General features: G+C 36.1%; 1 protein-coding gene across 2 annotated transcripts in view; it reads right to left on the reverse strand.

Moving 5' to 3' along the window:
* Positions 1-15,165, reverse strand: part of mew (multiple edematous wings) — a 534,082-nt gene extending 518,917 nt beyond the window's left edge. The window contains exon 1 of one of the 2 annotated variants that reach the window (XM_081740321.1): positions 14,934-15,165. In XM_081740321.1, the coding sequence (XP_081596447.1) occupies positions 14,934-15,124 (191 nt within the window). In that variant the 5' untranslated portion in view covers positions 15,125-15,165. The remainder of the gene's footprint in view (positions 1-14,933) is intronic. The other variant, XM_081740322.1, reaches the window with a different exon arrangement.
* Between the last annotated feature and the right edge of the window lie 381 nt (positions 15,166-15,546).

A 15,546-nucleotide genomic window follows, 5' to 3' on the forward strand; every position in this document is an offset into this window, starting at 1 on the left:
TGTTTAGGTAGTTGGCGAAACTGTTTCACATTTATTATTATTTTTAAATATACGTAGCTTTGCTCAGCGATTTGTATTTCTAGTTGAAGAAATTTAAGATGGCGAAGTTAGTTATTAAATTTCTTGCTTCACTATGCAAGTATGTGCAATAACTTCTGCACCTCAAATAATACGAAGGTAATCCCAGAAAGTTTTTTTTTTTTTTTTAATTTTAGAAATACAAAGAAACTTTTATATTTAATGATGTTTACGTAATTTTAAAGCTCGTACATTTATCTATTGTTCTACATAATTTCTATTTCGGTCGATGTATGTTTCTGACCAGCTCTCCGCCAGGTGTTTGAGAAAGCGTTGAACCAAATCTTTTACCTCGTCGTCTTGCTGGAGCGCGTTCCGATCAAATGTTGTTTCAACTTAGGAAAAAGATGCTAGTCACTGCTTTGCTCAACCTTCGCAAGAGTCTCATCAGAAATTGACGGCTTCCCGCTCCTTTCTTGGTCGTGAGCACTCCGGACGTTTCTTTTGAGATCCACGCACGGCCCACCATACACTTCCGTCAAATGGCGATGAATTTCAATCGGTTTTAACGTCTTTTGCGTTCAAAAACCGAATAACTGCGCTAACTTTGCTCTTGGCGGTAGCGCAAGTGGGAGCTTCATTACAGATGTGTGGCAAGGCCATCTTCAAGACTGAGCGACCTATATAGCGAGGTGAGCGCAAGCATGTTTGGGAGTGGGGGAAACACCAAACATAACAATGTTGCCAACAGCCGAACGAACGGCGCTTCGGAAATCTTATTTTTGAGATTACCCTCGTAAATCGTAATGTTGGGAGATAAAAAGGGTTTTCAAGTATTGACCAGGTTTTACGTAATTATTACGATTGTTATCCGGTTTATATTCTGTTATTTATTTGACGATAAATTAAAGCTGATTTGTCAGCTAATAATGTTAAAAAGTTCATATCATCAGGTTTTGCATATTACTACTGTATGTGTAACAAAAAGCTACTGGAGAAATGGAATTAATTCGTTAACGGTATTACGATGTGTTAATATCTGTTAAAAGTTTCATTTGACTTGATAATTGAATATTTAAAGTAATATAAATGATAAACGTAAGTTAGCACTTGATAGGGTTACATATGAACATTATTTATTTTGGTTATTATGGGTATCTGGTATCTTCTACTTGATCATCTATGATTAAAATATCTTTGGAATTCAGCTATTTTACTAATTGAGATAGGCCCTATTAGATCAATATTTGAGGCAGTGCCATCATGGCGCCCAATATTATTCAAGAGTTATTAAACTCACAATAACTAAAATTTTCGTCTAATTATTTAAAAAAAAAAAAATAATTTATAATAAGTGGTTCTGATACCATGTGAGGATTTTATAGTGTTATTAGTCTCATATTGAATATTTAACCCAATTATAACTATATAAAACAGGAAATTCAGACCTTTGTCTATGGCACCGTAGTTATAGCTTACACCGTAACTTTTATCACCATTAATTCATTTTTTATTGATAAACAATCTATATATATAAAAGAGAACGTACAAATCCTTTGTTAGCTCATCACGCTAATACGGCTGAACCAATTTCTTTCATTTTTGGGGGGTTATTAAGATTTGGACCCTAGATGGTTTTTATCATATCACTTTAATTTTCAATTACCAGTGTCTTGAGATAATTGACCATTCAAGTGTCCATAACGTAGAAATCCTTTGTTAGCTCATCATAGCTAAATCTAAACGTATTTATATGCAACCCACATGACCGTGTCACTCGGCGGGTTAACATAAATGACAGGCGATATAATGTTAACATTTACTGCAATCTTCTGTGGTTTTTATCATATCACTTGAAAGCGAAAAAGTAAAAATTATCTAAGTAACAAAGTTTATTGCGTTCCGGGGTGACCCCAGCGAAGCGGGGTGAACGCTGCTAGTTAAATATATAAGAAATTTCTAGGTCGCGGTCGCGGTGATTGAGCATTTAATAACTAGTTAAAATCAATTCTGAGACACACTTACCAGCCAACGATACCAGCGGCAGCAACAATACTCTCTCGTCAGTATTACATAAATTCACTACGTCATAGAAAGTTACAGTTTTACATTACTGTAATTTATACTGTTATTAGTTTTTAAAAGTGAAGTAAATGTGTCACGTGATGACAGTGAATAGTGTCTTCAATAAAAATTATAGGAAACTAGTGATTTAAACGATAAAGACCAACATTTGTTTCTTATGAAGTCTTTCTTACTTAGACATTTTTTTTACAGGCATGATTAACTTAGTCTATCTGGAAATGAACAGTCCTGAAATGAATTTTGTGACATTATACATTATGAAACACATTACACGCACAATTAAGTCAGCTTTGCAATAGAAGTTCTGTTTTGTCAAAACCTGTCCTTTACACTGGTGATTGAGCGTGAATCTGATACCTACTCTCAAAAGCGGTGACTCAAGTCACAGAGCAAGTTTTCTTTTGGGTTGAGAATAGAGGGGACGCTTGTGGAAATGTTTAAGCCGCGTCTGCACAATGCAGATGGAATAAGTAATATGGTGAAACAACATACAACCTGTTGCATCGCTTTGCATCGACCGGTTTTGCAAGCCTGGGATAAGTGTCGCGTACATTACTTCACACTACAAAGTGCTTGTCTGCACGTCGTCCCCCTTTAACCAGGCTTAGCAATACAATGAGGCTCATACAAATATCCCCAGAGATGTTGTCGGTACCTATTTAGCATTAAAAAAGAAATTATTTTTTCTACACTGCACTTTAGTACACTTGCATGAGTTGAACACAAGAGGAAACCTAATATTATTGAAGTAAGGGGTTGCCGCAGACAGTTCATATAATAGCAATCAGAAAATGAAAAGGACATCCGTTTCCACTCCTATATGAATACATTTTCTAAACCCACAGCATATATATTTTTCATTTCATTCCTTTCGTATCGTCCAAATTAACTTCCGATGGTGAATTAAAGGGCTCTCCAAAGGAGAAATGGGTTTGAATCCAATAATTTCCAGAATTGATAATACTATTTCATTACGATATGTGAATAATATTAAAGCTATTGTAAAAGCATTGTCATTATACTACAATGGTATTCCCGCTTAATGAAAAAAAAAAATCTAGGGAGGAGACATACTACGTATCAATCAATACACGTCATTAAGCTGAATAGTAAAACCTCATGTGTAGTTTACGAGAAAATTGAGAAAAACTTGTTTGTTTATAAATTTAAAAATTCATGCTTTACAACAACCACGCCCCAAGTAAGCTGAAGCTGGTACTGAAATGCAATCTCTTAATTTTGATATAGGAAGATGACAATACATAGTAGTCTACAGTTAATGAATTACAGTCCAAAACTATTATACAGTTAATGAGTTATAGCTGAAGACTGTCATACAGTTAATGAGTTATAATCCAAAACTATCACACAGTTAATTAGTTATATCTCAAAACTACTATACAGTTAATGAGTTATAGCCCAAAACTATCTTACAGTTAATGAATTATACCCCAAAACTATCACAGAGTTAATGAGTTATGCCTCAAAATTATCATACAGTTCATAACCTATATAGCCCAAATCTCAAAGGAGACGGTAATGATGGGAAATGAATGAAATGGTGGAATGAAAAAATAGTGGGAAACGGGAGAACTCTGAGGAAACCCACACACACGGTGTTTGTCCGCCACAAAGCTTACTTGGTGTGAGCTGGGATCGAACCAAGGATCCCATGTACCAGAGGTGAACGCTCTACCATTCAGCCACCGAGGTCCCACCATAAAGTTCCCCATGCCGTAAACGTCACCAACACCTAGTGGCCCACTTGCCGGTAAATGTCGATCGTCCTTATAGCGACGCACCGAAGGAATGCCACTAGTGTGCACTGGCGGCAGGGTTTCGTCGAGTCGAAAGAGATATCTTGAGAGTCGGGGTATTGAAGTTACCACCGCGTAGCAGCAAGGATTTCATTTTGGTCCGCGCTTCTTCGATTTTTCGCGGAGAATCGCGAAAGGACCAACATGAACTATCGCCAGTAATGTGCATACAGTTATTATTATCTATTATTTTTTTCCTGACGAATTGTTCCTAAAGTGAGCTATGGGGTCAAGAATAACCCCTGGCTGTACATCATAAAGTGAAAAATCTTGAGACGAGTGCGTATAATTGTATGAGTTTAGATGACAACTGTAGCCGATCATTTGAAAGTGAATATGAGAGAACCATGAAATTAAGTAAATACACACGCATCATTTTGTTATAAAATTACATGGCGAACGGACTTGATCTGATCTCAAACGGTTATAATCGAATATACATGGTTACAGGAGCACTCTGATTAGCCAAATTAAAAATACCTCAAGGATTTATGCCTCTACAAGCGACTTTTTGTTCATCGCCTCCGTGTCCAAGTCGGAAGAGCACGCGCCTACTAATCCAAAGGTTGCTGGTTCGCGCCCACCCCGGGACTCTTGTCTTAAAACTTTTTTCTAGTGTTTTTCAGACTCTCCTTAATGTAAATAAATTACGCATATAGGCGATTTAACATATTTTGGGGGAGTAATTTTGTTGTTCATCGGCGTTTCGTCGCGTCTCTGCCGCTGGTGGTATAATTTTCAAGACGGAAGTGGACCCACCGTAGATCGTCGCTGCGGGGCCGTCAATTTTTGGCGAGATATTTCTAGTTGCCCATCGGTGGTGCACCGACGCTTACGGTATGGGGTTAATGAGTAATAACCCAAAACTATAATAATACAGTTATGAGTTATAGCCCAAAACTATCGTACAGTTAATGAGTTATAGACCAAAACTATCACATATATCAGTCAATAAATAGCATCGAGTTGAACAACATAAGATACTTGAGAGCAGGGGCGCATCCAGGGGGTGCATTGGGTCCGGACTCTCCAAACAAACATTCCAACTCAACATACATTTGTACACGTTCTCAATAAAACTATATTTGTTTAACAAGGAAATTATTGATGCACCATGAAAATTTGATCTTACACTTCATCTGTACTGTTTCTCTTGTAAAAGAAATCTATTTCTATTATTTTTTTCCCTGAAAATATAAGTGGAAGTATTTTACAATTACTTTCGGCTGCAAAATAATACTCGTTCAATACTAAAGCTTGTGACAAACATCTTGGCATTTCAGCTAAACGAATAAAACGCAAGCTCTGCCGCGACGTTGCCAAGTGGTAAAGGGGTGAGCTATGGCTATGCAGACAAACTATAGCGAGATCAGGTGACAGGGGATAGACGTGGATGTGCACAAAATAAACGTGGCAATACCGCAGGCCTCTCATTTGCTAGCAGGATTTAAAGGGAACTTGGAGCGCCGCCTTCAAAGCCAAGATGTTTGTCACGCCGTTTACATAGACGTAGTAGCTTAGCTTGTAGTATTTGACGCCTCAAAGCCTGGAACCCTCCCAACAACAATTTCTGGGTACCGTGTCTGCTTGAGACTAAATTCTCATGTGTAATTTTCGAGAAAATCCTGAGAAATTAATTTTTGGTGGCGTTAAAAAATCACGTCGATCGTTGCTAATAATATCATAATTCACAGTTTTTATTCTGTTAGAAAATACTGTTTATTTAGGTATGAATATTATATGTAAAAGAATACACTATTAAATAGCAGAATGTATTTTTTTACAATTCGCATTCCCCTAACAATGATATACATAGTCATAACAAATAGCATAGATACGCCGAACAGGAACAGCTTACGCAAACACTATAGTACTTGTAAAAATTAAATTCTGTTGCATATAACTTATACAAACTAAATTAAATTATGACCTAAGCAATTTAGATAATGGTTTGCGACTTTGGAAGTTAAAACGCTTACGTGCTGTGAATTTTTAGAAATGAAAAACATGGAAAAGGAAAAATCACTGATTTTGAAGAATAAACAGCAGCTCTTTGAAGGTTTAAGTACAGTGCTCGAGTGACACATCATAACAGTTTGTTCTCCAATTGAAACATCTGGAACAAATGCTCACTCTTTTATGTTGTTTATTTTTCCATCGTGTGGTGATGATCTGATGCTTACAGAGGAGAGCGTGGGAATATGTCGAACGGAGCGTCAGGTTGTATGTGGATGTGAAACGAAGAAAAACGGAACACGCTATACTCACGATGTTATTTATTGTATTTACACCTTTTCCACTATTAACACATTGGATTGTTGTAACGAATTGGTTGTACTTAAAATATATTTGCATACCGCAGTTAAATGGCTACATGAAACGATAGCGCTATGCAGAAACGAGTTCTGTGAGGTCTATTTACGATGAGTTTTAATTGAATTTGTTCTTCAGAAAAATTTAGGATAACAAGATTAAATATTACATATATATAGCGAAAGAGAGAATATGGAAATTACAATTGATTAAATTAATTGATAGGAGATTTAATAGGAGGGAACGATAGCACTATTGCTATTTCTTCCCGTCACAGTATCCGGAAATTACGATTTTGAAAATTATGTTACATGTTTAGATTGTTACAATACAATCCACTTTTTCTCAAGGAAACAAACTTAAGTAGAACACGTTAGATCTTTTGAGTTTTTGTGTTTTCTGTACTTAAGAGCCTGACATACTAAAAATAAAACAAAATTTACATTTTTCTTTTGCTTGTTTATTCATAAGTGAAAAGAGATAATGAAATTCAACTTACCACAATCATAGATAATGTTATTCTACAACAGAAAATATGAACCTGAAGAATTTTCAATGTTGCCATACATACAAATTACAGTGTTGCCAGAATAACAACGCCCCTAAAATCTAAGTTAAGGTAGCGAGTGGAGAAACGAAGTCAACTTCATTTGGGTACGCATCATATTATTTTGGTATCCTCTGAACTACTTTTTATACAATTGTTGTATATAGTTTGTAATAAACAAAATAGTTTTAACATATAATTATTAAAATTAAATAATAATGTTATTTAAAAAGTAGTTCATAGGATACCAAAACAACATGATACGTAATCAAATGTAGTTGAGTTCGATCCTCTAGTTCCCGCCATAACTTAGCTTTGGGGGAATTGTTATTCTGGCAATACTGTAATTTCTATGTATGGCAACACTAAAAATTCTTCAGGTTCATATTTTATGTTGTAGAATAACATTATCTATGTCTGTGGTACGTTGCATTTCATTATCTCCTTTCACTTACGAAAAACAAGCAAAGGAAAATGGTAAATTTTGTATTATTTTTAGTATGTCAGGCTCTTAAGGTATGGAACACTGAGGTTACGAAGAACTAGACCAACTGTTAACGCGGGCTCCAAACCACGACCGAGGATTGAGTCCGATCGTGTTGCCGGATACACAGACTATCATGCACGATTAACCTTTTCCGAACCTGTTGCCGGACACACAGACCATCATGCACGATCAACCCTTAAAGTAAAAGTTGTTCCTCAGGACATAATCCTCCCTCCCAGAGAGCTACGACCAGAACCACATCAACGTTTCCAGCTATGCTTCTAGACTACCTAGGGTCACCACCCGTCCGGGCTTCACCCACACATTCCGGGAATTAAACAATTCGTCCCGAGTCTGGAGCAACATCTATTCCGCACGCCAAATGTCCGGGAATATGAAAATTTATAGCATAAATCTACGTTTCATATATATATCACAACACGTAAGCCGTAGTGGTTCAAACAAGCACTACCGACGATTTTCATAATTCTTGTTCATTAATTTTCTGCTTCAGAAACTTTTAATACCGCTAGCTTTGTTTTTTGTAATTAATGAACTGTTTTGTACTTTATAAGGAGGTTTATTATGTGGTTGGCACCACTAACACAAGCTCGAAATAGGTTATTCTTCTTACCATTTTGTGCCACAACAAAACATACTTTTCATTAATGACTGCAATCCACAGAAACAATGAAGCGGCAATTTATGTCATTATTTTTCTAAACACGGAATCCCTTTTAAAGTATTAAGCTATTAAAATAAATCTGTAATTGTAAGAAAATATAAACGGCGTGACAAACATCTTGGCATTTGAAGGCGGCGCTCCAAAATCTCTTTAAATGCTACCAGCAAATGAGAGACCAGCGGTATTACCACGTTTATTTTGTACACATTCACGTCTATCCTCTGCCACCTGATCGCGCTGTAGTTTGTCTGTTTAGCCATAGCCACACACACCCCTTTACCACTTGGCAACGTCGCGCTAGAGCTTGTGTTCTATTCGTTTAGCTGAAATGCCAAGACGTTTGTCACAGGCTTTAGTTACTTATGTAACGTTTGAAGTGACTTGCATAGTAGTAAGGGTGATTGACTGAGATGGATATTGTTTCGAATGTTCCTGAGTTCGCGTAAAGTACGACAGAAAGTGTTAAACAAAGGTTGGAAGACTAGTTTTTAACTGATGTTGGTTTTAAATGTGTCCTGATAGTAAACTTGCTTCAGTAAAACTACTACTGAAATTTGGCCTTGTAATTAGGTATACGTCTTTCAATGAACAGCAGTAGGCCTACTAGTAGACCCTACATCTTGTTCACGATTTATGTAATGTTTTGCATGGCTCACCTTTAACTTGACTTCAATTCTCGGTATGTTCTGGATTCCTCGAGATGAAAGGTACCTACCTTTCTAGACTACCATGTTTTCCAATTCTTAACCTTGTTCTTTTTATATCTTTCTCTTATTTGGAAAACTCTAAATAAATAAACATGAAGCAATGTCACGTGTACATCACGTAAAGGAGTTTGGTTTCTATCGGGTGATAATTTTCTCAATTACTATAGAAAGAAATATTAGAGTGGAGATGGAATATACTCTTAGGACTTTTAACTGGTTACAGAAAAACGCTTCTTCCTATCTGTTACCGTTCCTGCTCTACAGTGATCAACGTTGAAATCTGAAATTGTTGAGTTCTACCACTTCCGGTTTCAATAGAACCGTTTCTCGTTACCTATGACCGGAAGTGGTTGATTGTTAGCACTTCCGGCTTCAATATTACCTCCATCAATGAATTCCGATTCCTATCTTTTCACATTCTACATCTTAACCAAAATTTACTGGTTATCATCAAGCAGTTCTTAAGACTTCTAGTCTCCCAAACGGACAGGCGGTTGCGCAGCCAGGATTTTTGTTTGAAGGAGTCCTTAGTGTCATATATATAACAACATTATATAGGCCTATATGTTTGTCAAAGGAGACATTTAGGATAAACTAGTAATAAAACGAAATATAATAAATTAGTTAATATAAAAAAAAAGAATATAAAATATTAAACTGTATTTGACAGATAACAGAAATAATCACAAAAGAAATCCAAAACTTTGGCTTTGATAAATCAATTACATTGTGAGTAAAACTTGGTTCAAATTAATTAAAGTTGTTACAAAGCCACCACAAACTTTTCAAATTAAAATTAAACGGCCGTGATCGTCATAAGGTAAAAAATCGTTTGTTTAACATTTTATTGTTACCGGTACTTTAAATGTAATATATGTCATTGCTAAATGTTATTACATGTGTAATACACTTTAAATCGGATTTTATCATTTGCACGTAAAATTAATCTTTAACTTGTTGTGCATGTCTATGTTTAATTACAAGTACACACTTTTATTTTTATTTTACGATACTTATATCCCCAACCACCGTTTCCCAGCCCCGGCTTTGGCAAGGGTATAGATATGGGTCAATTCGTAGTTTGTCGCGGCGCGGCTAAAACAAAAACAATAAATAAATAAATAAAAGTAAAATAAAGGGAGTGTGGCATACACCTCACAGTCAATTCTAACCACAACAAAAACCACGACATCAATAACAATAGAATAAACAATGAGCAACGATCGAGCCTAAGTATTCAGTAGTAATAAATGGTCCAAAAGTACACAAAGTTTTCCAAATTCCAAATTGCTGCAATGAACTAAAATAGAACTAGAACACGTATCAAAGTACATAGTCGGAACTCTCTGGGATGCCCCTTCCCCCCCCTTTCCTATGCCACTGCGGATAGGATAAATATTTAAAGAAGTTTTGGTAAATCAAACGCCTTTTTTAAAAAATGGCAATTCTATGTAGTTTAAGAAATTTTAACAAATACTTTTTATTTGATTAAAGGGAACAGGAATCCAAATGGAAGTTATGATCACCACCGTAACTGCAATCTATATATAAACTTTTGGGTCAGAAAATTTACACACGTACAGTCTTCTGTCAAAACGAAAATATCTTGTTCCTCCGCACATTAGAACCACATGCTGCCACAAATTAACAATGTCTAAAAATAGTACTCGGCAAAAATGTAACAAAATTATTTTACAACATATGTGTTTATGTCTTTGGATGACATTTATTTCTCCAGGGATGATGATACGAGAACGAAATACGCATTTGGTATTATGTTTTCTTTTCTTTTCTTTTTCTTTCTTTCTTTCTTTCTTTTTCTTTTTTCTTTTTTTTCGAACATTTGTAAGTTATTGATACGATCTAATACATGCATACCAATACTCTGAAGAGCTTATTCGTGGCTGAGCGGTTAGCGTACGCGCCTTTTGCGTGGGAGACCCGGGTTAGATTCCCGGTAGGAGTCCATGCGGTTTGGATTCCACGTTAATCAGTAGGTTCATGTCTCATATAGCCTCGCTGCTGGAAGGGACGCTAAACTCAAAATTAATTCAATCAATACTGTAAAGCAAGGATTTAAAATATTTTTTTTTTTTAATCAGAAATTTATTGAAGTATTTTGGAATTTTATTGAGCTCAACGGCTGACATATTAAGAAGAACAATATGTTCACGAACGCAGACACTTGAAATTCTACTCTTCCTGCCTCAATTTCTACCGCCAACGAACCTGAATTATTCGCGAAGTGCAAATTAAAAAAAAAAAAAAATACACAAACTGCTACAAGCTGTTTCAGAATAATGTTTTTCAAACTTACGCAAATACAAATAAATTAGCGACTATGGAAAAAAAAAAGTTTGATCGGCAGCATTTGAGCGAATGTGATTCGCTTATACACCGTCTCTTTCCAATCAGCACGCTACTGGCCAAGTTCACGAATTCGGTCCCACATACGCCATTTAAACTAAATGCCTGTCAACGAGGCAAGATTCAGGGCTGTCTCGTCTCAAAAAGATATCGTGAAACTATTGTCTCGTCTCTTCTCATAAGCAATATTAGCTGTCAACATAATTATGATATTTCGTGAGAATCCTACGGAAAGTAAATTCAAATAAAAGGATAGTATTAAAACCTAGATAGCACTATCACCAGTGAAAGGGAGAGTGGAGGGTATTAACGTGCAGCACGAGAAAAGTTGATTGTTCTGAACACTAACATAATAAGCGATTTACTTATTACGTCAAAATATTAGTAAGTTGTAATACTACAATATACCAAAGAACTCAAGTCCTACTACAAAACCGATAATCAGACAAAATATTAAAACTGAAAATGGAAGAAAATTAATTCTGAGAAAAGAACGGAGTTCAGGGACGTACGCAGGGATGGGTCCTGAGGGTCCGGACTGCCCTCCTCGGAAACCCCGACTTTTATGTAAATTTAGTTTAACTTTATGGCTGATTTTACAAATTTTAAAATAATTTATCCTCATATTAAATTTGGAGTCCCGAAATAAATTCCTGACTGTGTCCCTCACGGGGCTATTTGTGTCTATGAAAAGGCTTCTGTACTTTTTATATATATTTATATATATTTAAAAAAATAATAATTTGTAAGTTTCATACTAAATTACAAAACTAAATTAGAATAATTATTTTAGAGAAGAGTATTGTCCAAATTAGTTTTTAGTCATTAAGAAGTTAAAAACCAAATTCACCCTACTATAAAAATTATGATTCAAGAGAATTTAAAAGTTGTTAAAGAAACATTCATTTTACAAATACCTTGTGATCATGTGACGTGTCCCCCCCCAAAAAAAAATCTACTCAATGTATAAAAAAATGAGAAATAAAATACAATACAAAAATTTTACACAAATAAATTTTCCGCAATAAAATTTCAAAATGCTAGAAAATTTAACACTTAGCCAACACTGGAAAATACTAAAGAAATTTATTTATATCCACGCAGATTAAGAATATGGGCAGAGCTGGATTAACCCATCTGGCGTCACGGGGCTACAAAAAATATGTGTTCCCTGCTGACTTAACCTAATACATTTCTGCGAAGTACAGTAGGAAAGTTAAGGGAACATATTTTATACTTTTGGTCTATTTTATTTTATGATGTATCTTCGTGATTCTTTTTAGATAGTCAGTTGAGATTTTTGATCAGAGTGGAGCCCCTATTCACCTGTAGGCCCGGGGCTATAGCCCCCCTAAGCCCCTCCTTAATCCGGCCCTGAATATAGGTTTATATTGGCACAACATTTAAAATGTCATTTCTTTGCGGAAATACTATTTGTGTAGTACTCCTACAATATATCTATTAGTGGAGCCATTTGGCACTTAGCCTAATACTGTACCGTACATTTGGTTGCAAATTATCAGAAGGAAATACCTCTTAATATAAAAACAGCGCTGACCTTTGATGCTGCTAATCAATTATTGACGAAAACGAATTTAATTTAGAATGATAATTTTAATATTTAATCATTCTGTAATTCTGATATAAAATTGCGAAATACATAGTAATCAGATAATTTTATTTCTGATGCATTTTTTCTTTATTTTTATTTCCTGTTTGTAATTTTGATCGTTGTAGTCCTCTAAAAGCAAGTTATGTTTTTGGGTAAATTGTAGTTTAAGTATGTATTCTTAAAACACATTTTACGAAAGTCATTAGCTTTTGTATTTTATATATAAAGGTATATAAAAAGAGTAAATGTACTGATTCACTTATAAACAAGTCTCCAAAACTATTCGCTGTAGGACCCTAAGATCTGTATACATTTTCTCCTTGCACCTTAGATTTTTTCCCCCCGAAATGTGACCCCTAAGTGGGAAGGGATAGCGGGCTTGTATGATATTTTGGGGGGTCTCCAAATTTTCAAAACCTGTAAAACCAGTAAATTTTGCATAAATTTCAAACACGCGCGGAAACACGGGAAAAATTTTATAATTTAACAAATATTTTTTCATTGTTTTAAAAGTAAAAATAAAATAAAATTTACTAATTTGAGCTTTAATATATTCTAATTTTTCTTGAATTTTATTACATTGGGCGCTCCGAATAGAAAGGACTCCAATCCAATCACGATAATTGATAGAAAAGGAGATAGGCCCCACGTTAAAAAAAGTGAACACTGTTTTCACATTATAGAAGTTCTCTGGACATGAATTTTTTAACCACTGAACAAATCATCAGGCAGAGATCTTATAAATGAAATATGTCCATAATAACCCAAGGTGGATTTTAATCGTTCTTGTACTGAAACCCCCACTCACCAAACTCCCTGGTATACAGACCGCACGACATCGCTGTGGTGGATTAGGTGTTGGATTCTCAACCAGGTAACACGCGGTCAGCGCCGCGTATCGCACACCCAAAATTTTAAACTTTCTAGAAAGAAGTTCACCATCTCTTTAATTTATTTATTAGCATAACCGCACCCTATAACATACCGTCCTCTCCTTTGATTTAGTGGCTAGCACATGTCCCTTTGGTACACGTGATCCCGTATTCTATTTCCCACTGGAAGGGCACAAAAATTTTATTTCACTCACTTTCAACTGTGCCCTTTAACCTAAAGGGCATAACCATGAAACGTTTGCCCTAAAAAAAAAAAAAAAAAAAAAAAAAAAAAAAAATGATATGACCTCCTACTGTCGTTTTGCTTTACGAGGGTCCAGGATGAAAGTGGATTATTTGATGAAGATATTAACGATAGGACAAAAGAATGAAATTTTTAGCTTTACGTCCCACGATTATACCCTTCAGGCGGAAGAAGACGGATGATTGGTTAATAAAGTTGAATGATAAAATTGGTGGAATGAGAACGGGAGAATCCCAAGAAACGACACGGATACGATGTTGTTTACCATACATTCATTTGGTCGTGAGATCGAACCAGGGATTTCTATCATCAGAAGTAAGCGCCCTACCACTGAGCCACGGACGGCACGATATTCTTCCCCACAGACTTGTCTGAGATTGAACTCGGTACGTGTCTCCAAAGGTGTGCGCTCTACCACTGAGCCACGGACGACGCAATGTTGTCCACCACAAATTCATTTAGTCTAAGATCGAACTACGGACTTCAATGACCAGCGACGCAAATACGATAGTTGTCGCCCGGGACGAGAATTCGCCTTAGCGTCCCCCCTGAGCAACCAAACCAAAACGCTCCCCCAAATATTTGAACAATTTTATGCCTTCCCAATTGGTGCACGGTGCACGCATAAGCTCAGTTTTCTCCCCAGTTACGTCACTGTCTATGACCAGAGGTAAGCGCTACCCCCAAGGGCACCCATGTTTTGGTTTCAAGGGGGACAGTATAAGAGACATTTCAAATGTAGATTCAAATTTTGCGGTAACTATTCTATAAAATCTATTCGGTTTTCGATCTTCCGAAGTAAAATTTCCTCTACAGGGGGCGAGCACCCCACCTTGCTCCCCTGATTGCCGCCCTTGGCTCCCCCCTCTATGCTAGGAGAAGGAATAGGCCCACCTGGAGAAATCAACCTGTATGTATCTTCGCGTAAATACAAATACCGCCACATGGTATCACAAAGAAAATAATAACATAGTATCGAACTCGCGGCACTCTGCTGCATAAATCACGAACTACCACCACATTACTACGGTTCTCAATCATGATCATGCTCGGACCGTCAATTGACGTAACAATTTATTTCTGTCTACAGACACCGATCTCACCGTTGCTCATCGACTTTGGATTAAGTTTACGAAGAATGAAGATATTTTTACTTACCAACTATGTTCAATTGTATTGTTGACGTCGTTGACAGCTTGGTGTTCTGCAACTGAATATCCAAAGTATGTTCCTAAATCACCTTGTTTCACCACTGGTATATGAATATCCAAATTAAACGATGCCGAATACCTCACTAACAAAAACACTACACTGAACACTACTCCTGACAACAACCGCGGCCCCTCCATCTTCACTCACTGTTCGACACTGGCACTGAGAGGTTTAGAAGTTGGCTCTCGTGGTTCGCTGAAGGAGAATCAACAACAATCAGAAGAAGCAGGGTTGCCACTATACTCTGCAACATTATCCCCCTTAATCATGATATTTATAAAAATACCAAAGTATCAAGTAATGTCGGTAAAGATGTTTTGAACAGTGTGCCACTTCTAGTTGGATACTACAATGTATATGTTCATAGAGGCGTAGTCACGTAAGGAAATAATGCTCCTTATAAACCAATTTATTATACCACTATACGCGTACAAGTAGAGCGGGCGATATTTCAGTATTTCGATCGACAATATTAAAATTTTACTGATTAATATATCGATATTTCGACATCTCGATATTGCGATAGTTCAATATTGTTGGTATTAAAATATTTCATTTT

The sequence above is a fragment of the Thermobia domestica genome, chromosome 15, assembly GCF_964235325.1.
Source record: "Thermobia domestica chromosome 15, izTheDome1.hap1.1, whole genome shotgun sequence".
NCBI classification, from domain to species: Eukaryota; Metazoa; Arthropoda; class Insecta; order Zygentoma; family Lepismatidae; genus Thermobia; species Thermobia domestica.